Source organism: Suhomyces tanzawaensis (genome assembly GCF_001661415.1).
Source record: "Suhomyces tanzawaensis NRRL Y-17324 unplaced genomic scaffold CANTAscaffold_6, whole genome shotgun sequence".
Taxonomy (NCBI): Eukaryota; Fungi; Ascomycota; class Pichiomycetes; order Serinales; family Debaryomycetaceae; genus Suhomyces; species Suhomyces tanzawaensis.
The window spans coordinates 261,436-281,001 of NW_017963641.1; the positions used below are offsets into that span (position 1 = coordinate 261,436).

The 19,566-nt window shown below is 37.7% G+C and overlaps 4 protein-coding genes across 4 annotated transcripts; 2 read left to right on the forward strand and 2 right to left on the reverse strand.

Moving 5' to 3' along the window:
• Window positions 1-1,382: 1,382 nt before the first annotated feature.
• Window positions 1,383-3,755, reverse strand: PMT6 (dolichyl-phosphate-mannose-protein mannosyltransferase; the record flags this gene model as incomplete). The annotated part of the gene is made up of 2 exons (XM_020211793.1): window positions 1,383-3,616; window positions 3,644-3,755. 2 exons carry the CDS (start codon window positions 3,753-3,755, stop codon window positions 1,383-1,385), a joined length of 2,346 nt encoding a protein of 781 aa, XP_020062920.1.
• Window positions 3,756-4,981: 1,226 nt separating this feature from the next.
• On the forward strand, window positions 4,982-6,508 carry CANTADRAFT_55304 (alpha-mannosyltransferase; the record flags this gene model as incomplete). Its single annotated transcript, XM_020210430.1, has 1 exon — window positions 4,982-6,508. The coding sequence occupies one exon, from the start codon at window positions 4,982-4,984 to the stop codon at window positions 6,506-6,508; it is 1,527 nt and encodes a 508-aa protein (XP_020062921.1).
• Window positions 6,509-6,832: 324 nt separating this feature from the next.
• Window positions 6,833-9,483, reverse strand: ATG1 (serine/threonine protein kinase; the record flags this gene model as incomplete). The annotated part of the gene is made up of 2 exons (XM_020211093.1): window positions 6,833-9,319; window positions 9,367-9,483. The coding sequence occupies 2 exons, from the start codon at window positions 9,481-9,483 to the stop codon at window positions 6,833-6,835; spliced, it is 2,604 nt and encodes an 867-aa protein (XP_020062922.1).
• A 610-nt stretch (window positions 9,484-10,093) lies between these two features.
• VPS13 (membrane morphogenesis protein) lies at window positions 10,094-19,559 on the forward strand. Its single transcript, XM_020211285.1, has one exon. The coding sequence runs from the start codon at window positions 10,153-10,155 to the stop codon at window positions 19,516-19,518; it is 9,366 nt and encodes a 3,121-aa protein (XP_020062923.1). The 5' UTR covers window positions 10,094-10,152; the 3' UTR covers window positions 19,519-19,559.
• The last annotated feature ends 7 nt before the right edge of the window (window positions 19,560-19,566 follow it).

Here is a 19,566-nt window from a genome sequence, read left to right on the forward strand (position 1 = left end):
CTGATTATTCAACCCCAAATATGTGAGATGTTTTATACCTGATGCAATAGAAGTACTGATTATAAAGATTAAGTCTCATTTATTGTACAAAATCTTCATATCAACATCATCTTCAACTTTAGTTTTACAGCAGTTCCTGATAATACGTAATTATTCTTCGGATGGATTATTTTCCCGTAGTTTGGTTTTATTAATACAGTATACCTATTTAATGAGAGCGTCATAGTCGACACCTTTGATCGCGTAGCAATTTTCACTAATAGTTCTTCGATGATGATTACTTTTATTTACACAGGCTTTGAAAAGATGTTGGGAGATTGTTGAAATTATGTTATAAGACCGCAGGAGTAAGTAACAATCTAAAAGGTATCTGGTACTTTGAGATTTTATCCTACAATATGTAAGTCTAGAACGTAATTTAAATATGCTTATGACCTCGATTAATGGGTTATATTTTAATTTCGCTGTTGCTTTGTAAATAGTTTGTTTATACGAATATAGATTTGCGGGTGTCTAAATGATATCAGGCTGTGTATATTGTACTGGTCAGAAAGTTCAGCTTCATTTGTCCAAGTTTGTTTGAGTGTGCTGGTAGGGTTTTCCAACGATTTCAGAACTGGGCAAACTTCTAGATTCTTTTTTGTCCTAACAAATTATCAATTCTCTAGATAATAGGAAGAAAAGTAGAAGATTATTGGAAGGAAGTCTACGAAGTATTCATAGTAAATGGTTGTTTGATATGTCTCAGTTCTTCATGCCAATGACGTTGAAGTTGTCGATCATGGATATTTTTTTACTCTCTTAAGATGATTAATCCTTTTCAAGAATCCTCAAATTTCGAATCATAGGAAGTCCATTTCTCTTCCGCTTGGGGTAAAGCCCATTATTGAGTTCAATTAATGTCCCAATTGTATATCCATGAAGTAGAATTGCCAATGTTTTTGTATTTGGCTATGAAGTTGGTTTAAGTATTTTTGTTAGATTTATGGACATCTTAGATCACTTCCCGCTATTGAATATGGATATGGATAGTGCAAGTACTTAGAATAATCCTAGTATTGGTTGGATTATTCCATATAAATGGTTCATTTCTTGTTTTTGCACTGATTTTCAACTCAACAGAATTGAATTGAATAATTTTGGCATTAACTACAAAGTAAACGAAGAGATAATATTTTTGCATAAAAGAGATTCAGACAAGAGTTGCAGAGGTTTTAAATGTGGTAGTATAATCGGGGTATGAATGTTATTAGGAATGCAGACGAGAGTTGATATATATATCTGCAATCCTGTTAGCGCAGGCAGACAATCATCTTGGAAATACTGTACACGAAACTGACTCCTTCTGTTATACGTATTCAATTAGCTATAGAATATTAGAACTATACTATCCAAGAACTTAAGAGCTTCAAATGCTGGTAATTCGACGATGAACCTTCCATACCTAATGCAAGATCCTTGTAATAAGTAAAGCCTGCGAGTATTAGAATGTATGCCAATGTGTAACATAAATATGAAATGTATAATGGTGCTCGTTTGTAGATTACACTTTCCATGAAAAACCCACTGACGAAAATAGCAAAATATAATGCAGGGACGTAATGATGCAAATACTTGACTCTTCCCATTAAGATAAAAGGTATGTAGTGAAACATCCATGCAAGGAAGGGGATAATACCTTGAATAAGAAAATCATTCCAATAAGAATCCAAGATATCGAACGAAACTTTTTGCCTTCTCATCATATAGACAACTATTGTGAAATAAAGTATGAACGCAATCAAAGTGAAAGTTGAGAACCAGGTAATAAACGGGTGGCCAATCAAAAAGTATTTGACATCGTCAATTGACCAAGAGCACATCCTCAAACCAGTATGCAATATTGGCCATTCCCACCAATCAGAGCTTAGCTTATCAAATTTATCAGGATCTGGTATCAAGGCATTATTAGAGGCCATCATTCCATAGTTTAATAATACGAATTCCTTCCAAAATTTGGGCCTAGGAGGCACGTACTTTATTGAAGGTTGAGGAAGCTTATCATTTTCATGATCTTCAATATTCCACCAAGTACTTTTATCTTTCAGTAAAAATGACTGTTTGCAGACTACTTCACCTTGTTGAAAGCCCCATGCTGGGTAGGAGGCACCTGTAGTTGCGAGATAGCACCCTAATACCTTATGGCGAAGTCGAAAATTTGTAGATATTGGATGAATATGTGTTGGATCTTCATCATCGAAATCATTTGATGGGGATACTTCTTGTGTTTGAACTTCTATTATCCATTCATCCTTGATATCACTTCCCTCCAAATCCGCATAACAGGAAACCTCATAATGGGATTTCAGTATAGCAGCAAGAATAGGGTGAGAATGTAACAAACACCCAGAAGATTTGTGTACTAAGCGAATGGTGTCCTGATCATTAATTACCCGCTGATAAGTCTTGGTGATATTATCATTCTCCAACGGTTCTAAAGTTGCAAAATTTCCATTCAAGCTTTCTTCAATGTTGAATTCAACTAGGAATTCATTATTCTCATCTTTGAAGCCATATGTCGTAACTTGCTGTTGTTGTGAGCCTTCAGGATATGTGTGAGGATGTGAATGAATTAGGTTAGGTGATAAACCCTGAGACCTCATTGTAATTAATGAACCATAAGCAACTGATCTAGGTCCATTTTTCAATGTGTTTCCATCTAAGGTTGCTTGCAATAATGTAGAAATTGAACCATCACCGGGCCCCGAGCGGCTTAAGATCGTGAAATGTATTTTGAAACAAATTGAGTAGATCATGAACGGAACTAGTATCAATGTGATAATTCGCACCGCCCAGTGAGCAAGATATTTACCAGCTGATAGTGTTTTCGTTGAAACAACTTGATACGATTTGATGGACAAGTCATAAATAGTATACAATCCAACCAAAGCCGTAACAAAGAGACCAACCCACTTCACAGAGCACACACACCCGATAGATATTCCAGTAAGTAATGACCACTTTATTCCATGATAACTCAATAATAAATTAGAATTCCGAAGTACATGTATGTTTATCAAGCAATAGTAAGACAAAACGGTGAAAAACAATAACATGCTATCAAGGAGAATGAATTTGGAGAGAGTAAGAGAAATCATTTCAAAAATCACCAGCAAGCAAATGAACCAAGTAGTAGGCTGACTGAACCCCAACAAGAGGGATGTTTTGTATGCCAATGGTGTACAAAGAATACCAAAAATACAGTTGAAACATCTCATCAAGACGTAATTGCAGTTCTCGGGAAAAGTTTCACCAGATTCGAAGCTAAAATTTCCATCATAGTTGGCCAAATAGCCAGAGAGGCCAACTAGAAGTTTCCCCAAAGGAGGGTGGACATCGAAATAAAATTCATTCTTCAAATAGTAAGATCCGAACTTTCCAAAATGAGCTTCATCCCATACCACCTTATTTGATGTATGAATCCGGTAAAGCCGGACAAATGCTGACAATGAAGTCAAAAGTATTGGAAATGCATACTTTATAACCCAACTTGAGTTCCTCTTCCACCACAATGATATGTGAGGTTGATCTCTGATACGAAGTGAATTAGTCTTTGTGATGATCTCGTCTAACTCATCTTCACCCAACTCACCATCTCGAGCACCAACTTGCTCATGATTGATAGTTTTTGATGTCCTTAGGGAGTTGATATGGTTACGATTGCGTAGATCACCATCAATTCTTTCTAATCCACTCGAGAATTGTGAATCGCTCATATTTTTTGCTTCATGAACGAACCACCAAGGACATAATCCATGAATGTTCCATTAATTTCAGAAGTCACGTGCTACGATTTGGCTCTATAACCCTTACAACGATTATTCCGCGCTAGAACGGAAAGATCGCCCTTTTCTTCCAAATCTTTTTAGGAGGCGATCCCGACATTTGGGCTACTAATACCCTCTGTGTTGTAATAAACACAATTTAAATGTGTCGAGACGCGTCTTTAAAAATTCGAACCATAAGGGTACCTTATTTTGTGTGAATTGGTACCGGAACTACAATACTACTCAACTAATTAGTAGTGAGCGAAGAAATAACACAGCTTGTCGTACAGCAGATTTTGAAGTAAAGATGTGGGTAGTAAGGGCCACAATAACAAAGCAGCAAGTATGCACAAATCTAAAACGCGGATCTGCCACAGTTTCTCTGGAGACAATTCTTCATGCTTCTGCAACCTCAACCACGATGTTAATGTGCACAGGATTACTATATTGTACAACTTATTCGCTAGATGAATATCTTTGTTTAATTCGAAGATGTGCATCGGGATCACCACAAACCGGCATATGTGTATTTTATGCGGACCCCTAAGATGCGCCACGCGCCGCCACTCATGTTGCGCGACGATCGTAAATTTTGACCTTATTCAATACGCTTAGACTTGTGATTGTTATCAATATAGCAAATAATGTTTCAGTCTGGCCACGGATATGTCTCCAAAACTAATCCAGGTATAGGGCTCTATACTATCTGTTGCTAATGGGTACTCTCGTATAGGATGCGTCGCGTTCTCTAGTGTCGCGCTATGGTGGGCTAGCCCAGATTTTTTTCTTGTATTTCTTTTTTGCAAAGTGTTGTTCAGCGTTCATTATTTTGGTTAAAAATTTGGTTTTGTGTTCCCAGAGTTAATTTTATATATATAACGAAGCGTAACAGTCCTGTGCGTGGGAATCGCTCGTTATCGTCTCTAATTCACTCTTCATAGATACCAGTCATGTTGAATCTCCCCCGGATGAAGGTGAGGTTGGCACTCTTCTCTGTGATCGTCATCTTCACTCTTTATGCACTTTATAACACCCAAGAGCTATATTCATCAACCATACCGATCAATAGAAATGTGTCACTTTCCATCAAAATAATCAATAATAATCCAAATCAAAGGACGATAGCGCCACCGCCAGCCTATAAATCAATAATTGGCCAGCCAAATATCGGTATTATGCCCGCCCAACCTTCGCATGATTTCTGGAATCGCATATTCACAATCTTCGACAATAATAAGTTCAACATATCGGAAGCTGAAAGAGCGGATCCAATCAGTTATATAAAACAAGTGTACAACGGTCCTGGCGTTCCTACTTCTAAGCATGCACTCATGACCAAGGCACATTTTACCCAAGATACTTATGACGAGCTCAGATTAAAGCATGGTGCTGTGTTGAAACAGTTGCCCAATGGTCTTCACCAATCCACCTATAAGAAGAACTCGCGTGGTATCGTGCTTATTGGCGGTGGTTGGTATTCCTGGTTGTCATATCTTTCTCTTGTATCACTCAGGGAAACGGGCTCTAAGTTACCAGTAGAGTTCATTTTACCTACATTTCATGATTACGAACAGGAGTATGACTTCTGTCACAATGTGTTGCCAAAGCTTGATGCTTCGTGTGTCGTTGTGGCTGAGAAACTCGGTACCGCAGTGACTAGAAAGTGGCTGTTCGGAAGCTACCAATACAAAGCTTTAGCGATAATTGCATCTACCTTTCAACATGTTATTCTTCTTGACTCAGACAATATATTGGTCAAAAACCCAGACTCAATATTCACTTCTACAGTCTATAAGAAACATGGTCTCATTACATGGCCTGATTATTGGAAACGTACCATTTCACCTTTCTTCTATAGTGTTGCTGGATTGAGGGTCAATGAAAAGTTAAGAACAAGATATGATAGATTTCCTTTGATTACACCAGTTGCCGTTAACGAAACTGAGCAGCTTCAAGTTCCATATCATGACTTGGATGGGGCTATCCCAGATTTATCTACAGAATCAGGTCAGTTGATCGTGAATAAGAAAACACATGGTAAAGCCCTTTTGGTTGCACTTTATTACAATGTTTTTGGCCCAGGGTACTTTTATAAGTTATTCTCATTGGGTGAATTGGGTGAGGGTGATAAAGACACTTTTGTTACAGCTGCTATGGTTGTCCGTAAACCTCATTACCAGGTTAAATCATATATCCGAACAGTTGGCTACAACGATGATTCTAGTTTTCACGGTCTTGGAATGGGGCAGAAAGATCCAATTATGGATTACAATGTTTTTACTGCTGAGATGAAAAATTTGCTGAGACTTTATCATAAGAAAGACTTACCTATGGATAAACAAATTTCACTTTTGAAGAACCTTGAAGACAATGTCTTTTCTTCAAGCAGTAACATTCCATTGTTTGCAGTACATTGCAATGTGAAGAAGGTTAATCCTGTTGACTTCATGGAAAGCAAAGAAATTTACAACAAAAAAGAACATAGACTTAACGTAAGAATGTTCAGCGGGTTGACATATGTGGATGACAGAGGCGACCAACCCCGTCAAGTGGATTTCGAATACATGAGATGGTCATTCATGGATAGAATTTTATGCGAAGATGAGGTCAAGTTCAGCACATTCGAGAATGCAAACATGACTAAGCTTTGTCTGTACCTTAAGAATACAGTCAAATGGTTAGCACAACCAGCTCAGATATAGATGTTTACGTCGTGGATTCATTCTTGTACCGTGTGATTATTCCATAAATCCTACAATGTCAGAGAGCAGTTCGAAAGCGAGTGTTATGTTGATGCTTTCAGGTCTAGCACAAATGTATATCATGTATATTAAGATCCCTAATATCCCATTCCCATAGTTCCATCGCTTTTTGCGTCAAAATAAACATTAAAATTAAAATCTGGTCGTTTCTCATAGCCCTGCTATGAGTCCGTCGAAATAGATCCCCTTCCCAAAAGATCACTGGGAATGAGGAAAATGATTAAATTGACTGTAGATATAATTCTCCCAGCCAATTTTAGCACATTAGATTAGCTCCAATTTTTTCTTCAAAACGGATAATCTGTTCCCAATGCTTACAATGAATTTCTCAACCATTGCTTTATCTTCATTATCCAATTTTTCATCATTTGAACTTACATCAAAATTTTGATTATCTTCATCGTCGTCAAGTAATGCTTCCAACATCCAAATTGATGTACTGTATGCCAATTCACATCCCTTTAAGTCCTCCTTTACTAATTCATTAACTGCCGCATTTCGAGACATCTCTAAAGCCCTGTCAAAAATCAATTTCTCAGCCATCACTTTATTAGATTCGATAGGCTCAAGGGCCACTTTAGAGTTAGTGAACCCTTCCTTATTTCCCATTTCATACTCCCTATTGAGTGATGAATTTGCCTCTTCTAGACGTAATTTGATGAACTCGGCTCTTTCCAAACACTCGTTGAATTTTTCTCTAATCCATTGAACTAATTCATTGATTTTCACCGATGTTTCTAGTGTTGTTTGTCTATTGGAAAACCCTGAGTCAGTATCAACCAATCCTGAATCTTCTCTGTCATATTGATGATACCACCAATCACTTGCAACCGTCATTCCCTTTGCTAAACAAGACAAAGTCTTCACATATAGAGCCACGCCTTCTTCACTAATTGTGCGAACCATCCTAGGAGGTAGCATATCATTCTGATGCAATAAATCATCGTCAATCCCTTCAATTGATGGAGGGCTTGGTATCAATTGACTAAATTTAACATCTGCAAATAAATTGATTGAATGAGCTTTTGTAGCAATTGATTCCAATTTGCGAAGCACAATTTCATCCAGCATTGGTTCATCGGTGCTTGATGCTTTGCGTAAACTTGGAATCAAACTCGTTGAGGTGGGAATATTTAATTTGTCGATTAAGAGGTTATTAGCAAAGTTGGGATTGTTAATGACAGCTGAGAAACTAGCATTTTCCTTTGTTTCCAATAATTCTTTCCTGTCAGATTCTTCTTCAACTAACCTCCCGTTAACATTGCTTCCAAAGAGCCTGTTTGAAGCTAAGCCAATAGCTTTACTCAAAGCATTACTTGGGGATATGGAAATAGATATCCTCCTATCAGTAAAGCTGGGTCGACGTTGACTGTTGGAAGAATTTGACCTCAGCGAAAGTCTTCTTCCAGTGGTTTTAACGCTGTCCATGTTCCCAACAGTTCCATATCTATTAGGAGTGATCGCAGCAGCACCACTGCCTGCATGAGCAAGCTCATCTGCAATTGCATTCACTTCTACTGCTCTTTTCTCCACAACCACATAACCTTTTTCCAAAATGGCATCATTGTTGTTTGGGCCTTGGAAATGGTTGTTTATCAGAATACCTTCAAAGTTTCGACTTGGATTTCCTTTTTGTACCGTATCAGGACCGGGACTGTTGTTGATTATTATATTTTTGATCTGTTCATCTCTCGTGGTTTCGGGTGAAACCTCTCTAGAGTTTCGCGTTTCTTTCTCCATTGTAGTTGCTGATGCCATTTCTTCATTCTCGTGTCCGTTATTCAGTTTAGGAGATGAGCTGGTGATGGTATTCGTATTTTGTCCTCTTGTAGGATGCATCGGTGAGATGTATTCGCTAATGAATAAATTTTCATCCATGTCCGAAGTTTCGAGTGGCATATCATTGCATTCCATATCCTGCGTGATTAAGATGTCATTGAAAAATTCATTGAACGAGACTCTTTCAGTAGGATTGTATCTTAGCAAGGATCTAATTAAATCTTTTAATGGTTCTGGTACTTGCGCGGATGACGGGAACTTTATCTTATCGTGGGCCTTTTCGATATTCTTTAATAATTCAATATGATTTCCAGCTTTAAAGGGCGGTTTTCCTACCGTCATTTCATAGAGTACTGCACCAACAGACCATAAATCTGCTTTCGCATTGTACTTCTCATAGCGCAATATCTCCGGTGCCATATACAAAGGTGAACCACATAAAGTTTCCGCCATTGATGTCGAAGGTAAAAATCTTGCAAAACCAAAGTCCGCAATCTTAAGTATGGGCATTTCCCAAAGGCCCACAAAATGGCCATCGTTGAATTCTTTTTTTGAATGAACCGGAGGACACAACAATAGATTCTGGGGTTTGATATCCCTATGCACTAAACTCTTATCTCTCAAAAATTGCAATGCTGAAGAAAGTTGTTTCAAAAAATGGAGCACAATTTTCTCATTTAACCCATGTGAACCTTCTGGGGATGGATATCTCTCTAATAAAGAGGAGATAACAGGATGTGTTTTGATTAACTGGTTTCTTCTTCTTATGAAATAGGAGAGATCACCCATAGAACAGTAATCCATAACCAAATGAAAGTGAGAACTTGTTTGATGATAATCAAGTAGCCCAACAATATGAGGATGTTTCATGGTTTTTAGAATGGACACTTCAATCTCCAAGTTCTCCAACAACTTCTTTGATTTTAACTTTGAACGAACAACAGACTTTATGGCCACCGACTTATGCGTTTTCTAAATGTTAGTATGTCCGATTTCTCTGAAAGGCAATAATTACTTACAATGTCTATACATTTGTAAACGGTGGCGAAAGACCCTCTTCCTATTTCTGGTCCTTTCTGATAGACTCCAATCACTTCGCTGATTCCTCTTTGTTGTAAATTCGAATTCGATGACATGTTGTCCAGACGTTTTGATTAAATCAAGAATTAGCTTCAATCGTTGTCAGTATTCAATATTGATGCTTCTTTACCTCGACTCCTAGATCTAGACTGGCAGATATAGGTAAACAAACGCCCTGGTCTGAGATCACTTTTGTAGAATATTTGGAAGGCTCTAAGAATATTGAGTATAGCCCCGAGATTTAAACTAGAATGAACAACTATGCAAACAGACAACGTTTAATCTGAGTTAACTATTCGAAGATCTCAATTTGCCTCCTCTCCTTTGGACTAAGCTAGACAAATCCAGACTTTCCTTAGATATAAAACTATCTTAGTGGTCTTTCGTTAGATTGGCCACAATACAACCAGTGGAATTTTGTTCTTATCAAAGTCTTTTAGCGATATCAATTAATTGATTACAATTAGTCGTGACTAATGATCCCAGGATATGTGAGTAATTACTCTTTTTAACCTTATCACGGGTATTCTGGGGCGCACCCTTGTATCATAACCTGCAAGGGGTGGGTTACAGGTTAGATCGAACAACTAAACCGACTCCCTATGTCGTTTTTCACATTTTGAATGTCGCGTTTGCGACTGAGAACTATGCTTGCTATATCAGAAAGCATTAGAAATATTGAAATCAACTAAACAATTTCTTCTCCTAAGCATTGACTCATAAGTATGTTTGAATCTTTGGTCGCAAATGTGTTGAATCGGTTTTTAGGTTCGTACATTGAGAATTTCGATCCAAAGCAGTTGAACATTGGTATATGGAGTGGGGATGTCAAATTGAAGAATCTACAATTAAAAAAGGAATCATTGGATAAATTCAACCTTCCCCTTGATGTTAAATTTGGTCATTTAGGAGAACTCACACTTCAGATACCTTGGTCAAACTTGAAGTCCAAGCCCGTGCGTGTGATTATTGAAGATGTGTACTTGTTAGCCTCCCCTTTAATTTTGGAAGATTTCGACTTGGATGAGGAAAAGCGAAGAAATTTGCAATTAAAGAAGGATAAATTGGATGACTTAGAAGCAATTCAATCTGCTAAAGCACAGAATAAGAGTCTTTCAAATGATTTGAGTTCGAATGAAACATTTACTGAGTCACTCGTAACAAAAATCGTAGATAATACCCAAATAATTATAAAAAATATTCATATTAGGTATGAAGATGATTCTACATTAACTGAAAATCCTTATGCTGTGGGTTTCACATTGAATGAGCTTTCGGCGGTCTCAACTGATGAATCATGGATTCCCAGTTTCATTTCTATAACTCAACAATTCACAAGAAAATTATTGACCCTTAAAAACTTAAGTTGCTACATGAACACAAACTCAAAAACAATTTATGTTGATAATCACGAAGAGCTTCTTAAGAGTTTTAAGGAGTCCATAGTTACAGATGATTGCTCGAATGACGAGTTGCAATTCTTGCTCAAGCCAGTCACTGGTAATGGTAAAGTTACTGTGCATAAAAGTGGAACAACTGATTTAGTACCTCATATAAAAGCTGAATTGTTTTTCCAAGAGTTTGGCATTGAATTGGACTCCCAACAATACCATGATCTACTTTGGACAGCATCTAAGTTTCACTGGTATAACAAAACTCAAAAGTTTCGAAAATTTCGACCAAAGGTTTCTGTCAGCGAAGACCCAAAGGCGTGGTTTAGATATGCAGCTAAATCCATTGTTGATGAGATACATGAAAGAAACTATAAATGGAGTTGGGGTTATTTTGAGAAAAGAAGAAATGAGAGGATTTCGTACATTTCATTGTGGAAAGCTAAATTACTCTCTCCCACCAGCTTCCAGAATGCGGATCATAAAGCACTAGAAGAGTTGGAAGCTGAATTATCGTTTGAAGATATTAAGTTCTACAGATCCTTAGCCCGCAGCGACATTAGAAAAAACAATAGCAAAGCTTTGACAACTAACAGCCAACAAAGTTCGGCGGATAATAAGTCAGGATGGTTGTCATACTTCTGGGACTCGAAGAAAGTAGAAACACAACAAGCTTCTAATACAGAAGGTGATGAGATTGATTTGCAGCTATCTGAAGATCAAAGAAAAGCGCTTTACGAAGCCATTGAGTACGAGGATAACCAAGAATTAATTAATTCAATAGATGTTCCTAGGGATACAATTAAACTAGAGGTTCAAGCTTCTTTGGAGAAGGGGGGTATTTATATTAAACTGAAGAACCTGACTAATTTGGCGGAGATTGTATTTGAGGGATGTACAACTCAGCTTTACCAAAGACCAGACTCATTTTTAGCCAAATTTCAGCTACAGGAGTTCAGAATCGAGGATGGAACTCAAACCTCATTGTATAAGCATATTGTGAGCGTAAAACAAGTGAATAACTCAGGTCAGAACGGAAATACAAAATCAGATCCTTTCTTTCAGGTGGCATATGAACATAACCCCTTGAATGACTCTGCGGATTCCCTATTACTCGCTAAATTGAGATCTATTACTGTTTTTCATAATCCTAAATTTTTCGAAGAAGTCATGAAATTTTTCAAGCCACCGAAGATCCACCTCAATACCATCGGGGCTATAATGAATGCTGCGGAGGCAACCATGGAAGGACTTAGTGAGCAAACGAGAATAGGATTACAATACGCCTTAGAAGAGCACAAGACTATTGATGTCAAGTTGGATCTACAGGCCCCTCTAATCATTTTGCCTTTAGACCCTGCAAGCATTGTTTCTCCTGTTGCAATTATTGATGCTGGTCATATCAGTGTTGTAAGTGATTTAGTCGAAAAATCAAAGATAGAAGAAATCAAATCGAAGGAAAATTACTCAACTGAAGACTGGAAAGAGTTGAATACAATGATGTACGATCAGTTTAACGTTCACCTTCAGGATGCTCAGTTTTTGGTCGGATCAGATATCAAGAGTACAATGGAGCAACTACACACGGAAAGTCATGATAGGCCAGCCCTTATATTAGATAAATTGAATATTAACCTATTGCTTGGAATTTCTATTTTGCCTGAAGCATTCAATTTACCCAAGTTCAAGATTGGTGGTGATATTCCCAAGATTGGCCTTGCATTGAACGATTTCCAATACAAAACAATAATGCAAATAATTGACGTCGCGATCCCTAATTTGGACATTCTGGATACAGATGAATCAAGTCTTTTCAATGCATACGGCAGTTCCGGAGGTGATATTCCTCTGATTGAGGATTCAACAGATGACATATCTTCACTCCATCGTGAGGAAGTTCCAAATCCTAAAAACCAGAAAAATTCAGAAATGCAGAAGCAACATATTTTTGAGTTTAATCTCAACATGGGAGTTGTTAATGTATCACTATCAAGATGTATAGACGGTGTTTCCCTCAAGGCCGAGCCTTTGGTAGATTTAATTGGTGATGGCCTAGATCTTCAATTATACAAAACTCTCGATAAGTTACATCTAGATTTATCATTGGAAGATATTAATTTGATTGATCATATTGAAAGATCGAGTGCAAATGAGTTTGATAAGCTCATATCTTCTAACCATTTCTCGAAGCAAGGTATTGAGAGAAGGAGACTATTTAAGCTTGACTATGAGCGAACCAGAAGAATTGTCGAATTCAATGGCCTGAATATTGAGGTATTTGACCAGGACATGGTGGTGGACATTGCTACAGTGCAATTTGTGGTGTCACGCAAGTCTTACTTGAGTATCTTGAACTTCATTTTGAATACATTCACAGATCCAAACGCCGACCCTAGTCCAGCGGATGAATTAAAACACAATGACTCTGAAGATGAAGATAAGTCACCACAAAGGATTAACGTGGACATCAAGTTAGATAGTATCATTTTACTTCTTAGCGATGATGGTCTTACTTTTGCTACATTGGAGTTGAGCACAGCGAATATCAATGTATTCCTAGTTCCAGAAGAGTTGGAAGTGACCGGAATTTTAGGTGCTTTGTCATTGCATGATGAGGTAAATGAGGGCACACCAAAAGATTCAAGTTTACGGAACCTAATCAGCATTGAAGGAAATAATCTAGCTGAATTTAAGTACAAGACTTTTGATGCTGAAACCAATCGTGAACATTACGACTCGTTAATTGAATTTAAGACGGGCTCACTAGCGATTAACTTTGTGGAAAGCTCATTCAATCGAATCATTGATTATTTAAGCCAATTCTTGAAAATGAAAGCAATTTATGACAGAGCTAGAGAAGCTGCAGTTAACCAAGCAAGCCTGATCGATAACGCCGACAAAATTAAGTTTGACATTCTCATTAAAGCACCTACCATTATTTTTCCCAGACTAGTTGAAGGATTCGATAATTCATTTGATACCATAACTTCTCATTTAGGAGAACTTTATGCATCTAATGAGTTTGTTGCGGGTGAAGTTAATGATGCTAGGTTCAAGAATATCATCACTGCAGGAATAAGAAATATTAGCTTGAGATCACAATTTCACTTTGTTAATGATATTAAACAAGTTTCAGAAATCGTCAACAATTTAGATATGTCATTCAAAATTGAATATTCTGATGAATATGTTCAAGATCGTGCTCTAATTGCAGTATGCGGTAACACTCCAGAAATTGACTTGAACCTAACGGAATTACAGCTTAAGTTCCTTATGAGTCTAGTTGATTCCATATCTCGTGCTTTTACAGTTTCTGATGATCAAGAAAACTTACAAGATGTCGAAAAAGATGCCGCTAACGCGAATGCGGTGGTCAAACACAATTCTACTATTCAGGGTCAAGACTCAAAAAGGGTACCAAATCAAATACAAGATCTGAAAATTGATATCGATCCAGGGCACAACAAGATTCAGCTCGTGTTCGAAGTTCCCAAGGTGTCACTTACTATTTTTAACAAAACTTCGGGTTTAGCATCAATTGATGCAACTAGACTCGCTTCATTTTCACTTAATAACTTGAACTTGAATTTCACCTTGAGACAGGATGGTCATTTTGAGTCCAATATCACTGTGCGTTCATTTATTGTCAAAGACGTTAGGCATGCCACAAGCAGTAAATTTACAGAATTGATTCCACCAATTCAATCTGACAACGACCAATTTTTATTGACAGCATCTACAGAAGGTCCTGTTGAGAACAGAAATATAGTTGTGTTCTTGACCGTTGATAATCCAAAAACAATTTTGGCCTTGGACTATATTTTCGAGTTACAGAATTTCTTTGATAAAGGATTTGAAAGTGATAGACCAATCGTTCAATACAACGAAGAGGATGCTTTTGACGATGAATTTGGAATAGGATTAAAAGCAAATGATTCAACTAAGAAATCGAATGCAAGGGCCGTAATGGATCAGGAAGAAGACGAGAAGCTAAGCGACAGAAAGCAAACCGTGAGCTTTTCGATAAATATAAAGGAACCTTCAATAACTTTATTGGAAAATCCAACTAGAGAGGATACGCTCGCTGCGGTTTTTAAGGTTGAACAATTATTGATAACCAGTCAGCAAGTGTTGTCTTTGGCTGCAAACAATATTGGATTATTCTTGTGCAAAATGAACGACTTCGGTTCAAATCAATACAGGATCATTGATGATTTTTCAATCTCATTTGCTCATGACTCAAGGGGTAGCTCTCCTGTTTCATTCTTGACAAATATTCAAGCATCTATAGACCCTATCCTTATTCGTGTTTCCTTGAGGGACATTCGTTTCGCCTTGAATATATTCAACAAAGCCTCAGAGCTATACAAGCTCGCTCAAGGAAATAATCTGTCTCGTGAGGGTACTGGATTTGATTTCTCTGAAGATTTCAAGAGAAGGTTGTCCCAGTATGCACCTAGTATATTAACTGACAAGTCAGCTAAATCAAATAAGCTGAGGGATGAACACGACCAACAAGTTGTGGTCAAAGGCGAGGAATTTAATGCTAGTGTCGGGGGAGTAAGGTTCGTGTTGATAGGAGATGTTCATGAACTTCCGGTACTTGACATGAATATTAAGCCCTTCGAAGTGAAGGCAATTAATTGGTCTACCGACTTGAGTGCCGAAATGCATATTGAGCAGTACGTGAATATCTACAACTATTCAAAATCATCATGGGAACCTTTACTTGAATCATGGCCAATTGCTGTCTACGTGTCAAAATCACTCGAACCTAAAGTCAGCTTAGTGGTTGACGTTGTATCCAGAAAATTGGCTGAAATAACAGTTACTTCGAGATCGGTAGCATTATTATCACAGATTTCTAATTTGATCACCACGGGCCTGGAATTGAAGCCAAGAGGACAGGACAATCCTTACATCATTGTGAATGAGACAGGTTTTGACATCGAGGTGTGGGCCGATAATGAGGATGAAGATTCAAGTCGGGCAATAATAAAGTCTCAAGAAAGAATACCATGGTCTTTTGAAGATTGGAAAAAGATTCGCCAAAATTTGGACACTAACAATGAAGCTGGAATCCTCGGATTGAAATTGTTAGATTCCCCATACGAGAGCATTCACAAAATAGCTGCTACTGGCGAGGGTGAAATGTTGTTTATGTTGTTCCCACCTATCAAGGGGGTTCATAATAGATTATCGTGTGAAATTGTACTTGGGGATGATAATGTTAAAACAATATGGTTGCGTTCAACCGTAAGAATTCAAAATGATGCTGATGTGGGAATTAAGATTAAGTTTTCAAATCAAGAAAATTCTAATGAGGATAATAATACGATTGAGATTGAATCAGGTGAGTCCAAGTCTTTGCCAATTGATGTTGTGTATTCTGAGAATTTAAGAATCAAGCCTTTGGTGAATAGCTCCTATGAATGGTCCAATGAAACATTCCATTGGAAAGATTTCCTAGATCACGGACATTCATTGAATTGTCCTGCAACTTCGGAAAGGGATACGTCATCCTATTATTTTCAAGCTGAAGCCAGTTATGATGCAGATGAGCCTTTATCAAGAATCTATCCCCATATGACCTTGATAATTTCTGCGCCAGTTGAGATTGAGAATTTGCTACCATTCGATTTTGACTATAGAATCTATGATAAACACGCAAAAAAAGATTGGAATGGCAGTATTCCAAAGGGTATAAAAAGTTATGTGCATGTGGTGAGTTTGACTAGCCTTCTACTCCTTAGTGTTGAACCAAAGAACTGTGGATATGGCAAATCTGAGTTTGCCATCATCAACACCCCTTCGGGAAGTGAGTTTAAGAGAGAGCATACTATTTCATTGAGGCATTCAGACGGACAACAGTTAAAACTTAGAATTCATTACCCAAGAAATTCCTCTAGCAAAAGTTTGAAAATCAGCATTTACTCACCTTATGTCATATTAAACAAAACAGGTAAGGACTTAGTGATCAACGAAAAGGGAAATTTGCTTCAGGTGCAAGGCAAAGCACTGTTTAAGCCGCTTGCTCCTTGTATGTTTTCTTTCGAGAATCACGGTGATCGTAAGAATAGGGCGATTCTTAAAGCTGATGATTCAACCTGGTCCTCGCCATTGAGTTTTGATGCACTAGGACAAGCATCTGCTCCAAAAACACAAATAGCAGGAAAGCAGAAGGAGTACAACTATGCACTTTCAATTGCTGAGGGAGAGGGAAAGTACATTTTGTCAAAGGTAGTAACCCTCGCACCACGCTATGTGATTCAAAACACATTAGATGAAGCTATTCAAGTTGTGGAAAATGGTACGACTAATCAGATTACCGTGGAAGCGAAACAGCACATTCCATTGTATGGATTGAGACGGATTGACCAAAAAAGTCTTTTGATAAAATTCACGAATGCATCGAAAACATGGTCCTCCCCCTTCACTTTGGACGACATAGGTCAGGTGTTTTTGAAAGTTCATAAAGAGAATATAGGTCAGATTCTACTCAAAGTCAACATCATTATCGAGGATGCTACCATTTTCATTCAAATTGAGAACGCCAATAATCATTGGCCATACTCTATTAGAAATTTCAGTGATTCGGAATTCTTCATTTACCAATCCGATCCTAACATAAATGAAAATGGAGAAACAGTGAAGAACGATACGCAGTACAAGCCCATTTACTACAGAATCCCACCCAAAAGTGTTATGCCCTATGCGTATGATTATCCTAATGCTATTATAAAGGAGTTAGTGATTAGATCACATGGACGAGAACGAGCAATAAATCTTGCTGAGATTGGTAACCTAAAACCTTTCAGGTTACCTCCACTTCAAGACTCTGAACAGAAGATTGTTGACTTAAATGTGGTTGCTGATGGGCCTACTCAATCACTTATAATAACGAACTACGATCCTTCCCTTAGTTTGTATAAGGTTCAAGGAAGTAAGAATAATTCCAGCGTTAACATGTCACAAACTTTTGAAGCTACTGAAAATGATGAAAACTACCATACTAAGATAATAACTAAAATCGAGGGATTTGGAATTTCTTTGATAAATACCAGACAACAAGAGCTTTGTTATATCACATTGAGAGGGTTAGAATTACGATATAATGAATCAGACTTGTATCAGAATTTAAGCCTTAAGTTGAAATGGATCCAAGTCGATAATCAGTTGTATGGAGGGATCTTCCCGATAATTGTGTATCCAAGTGTTATTCCTAAATCTGGAAAGGAAATGAACAATCATCCGTCTTTCTCTGGGTCGGTATGCAAGGTAAAGGATGATAGCCATGGGGTTATTTTTATAAAGTATGCAACAGTCTTATTACAAGAAATGACAATTGAAATAGATGAAGACTTCCTATTTGCATTGCTTGACTTCGCAAAATTTCCTGGTGCTAGCTGGAACAAAGAGAAAATTAACAAACTATGTGATGAGTCCTTAGAGTTACCAGCACCTGAAACATTATCTGAGAGCAGTGACATTTATTTTGAAGCATTACATTTGCAACCAGCACTTGCAAATTTGTCATTTGTTAGAACCGAAAGAGTTAATGTGGATGACAAAACATCCTCTCAGAACACATTGATGTTTTTCTTCAATGTTTTGACTATGGCCATTGGGAACATCAATGACGCTCCTATAAAGTTAAACGCATTGTTCATTGAGAATATAAGAGTTCCAATCCCTCTACTTGTTGAATCAATACAAACTCACTATGGGCAATCATTTTTCTATCAGGTGCACAAAATCCTTGGCTCAGCGGACTTCTTGGGTAACCCTGTTGGTTTGTTCAAGCACTTGTCGTCAGGTGTTCTTGACATATTCTACGAGCCTTACCAAGGCTTTATCATAAATGACCGTCCACAGGAGTTGGGTATTGGTATAGCAAAGGGTGGTCTTAGTTTTTTGAAGAAGTCTATATTTGGCTTTAGTGATTCTTTTGCCAAAGTAACGGGTTCTCTTGCAAAAGGTTTATCAGTTGTCACGTTGGACAAAAAATTCCAGGAACGCAGAAGACTTAATCAACGTCGAAACAAGCCAAAACATGCCCTTTATGGTATGGCTTCAGGTGCAAGCTCATTCTATGAATCTATTTCATCTGGAGTCACTGGAATTGCCTCGGCTCCGATAGAAGGTGCAAGCACGGGAGGTGCTGCTGGATTTTTCAAGGGACTTGGAAAAGGGGTTGTTGGTTTACCAACAAAAACTGCAATTGGGTTATTTGATTTCGCCTCGAATGTCAGTGAGGGAATACGTAACACCACAACGGTTTTTGATGCCGAAGGATTAGACAAAGTTAGACTACCAAGACATATTGCCAATAATGAGGTTATCAAACCATATTCACAAAGGGAGGCACAAGGCCAGTACTGGCTCAACGCTGTTGACGGTGGTATTTACTTTGAAGAGAAGTACTTAGCCCACTTACTACTATCTGGAGAAGAGAAGGCTGTGATGGTTACTTATAGAATGTTGATTTTATTTGAAACCAATACCTTAACATCCAAATGGGTAATTCGACTAGATCAAGTCAAGTCCATATCTGTGGAGCCAACAGGTATTAATATTGGGTTGAAGAAGAAATCAGGACCATTCCTCCCTATTCCAGAGAAAAGTAACAGAAATTTCCTCTACAACAAAATTTCTATTGCAGTTGAAGAATTCAATAAGCATTGCCAGGTAATTTTGTAAATTTATCTACTTAACCTTATTAACATAGCTTGAATAATAATGACTATT

Excerpts from the sequence above, each read along its gene's own strand:
- VPS13 (XM_020211285.1), top strand. The coding sequence starts at position 10,153 with ATGTTTGAATCTTTGGTCGCAAATGTGTTGAATCGGTTTTTAGGTTCG.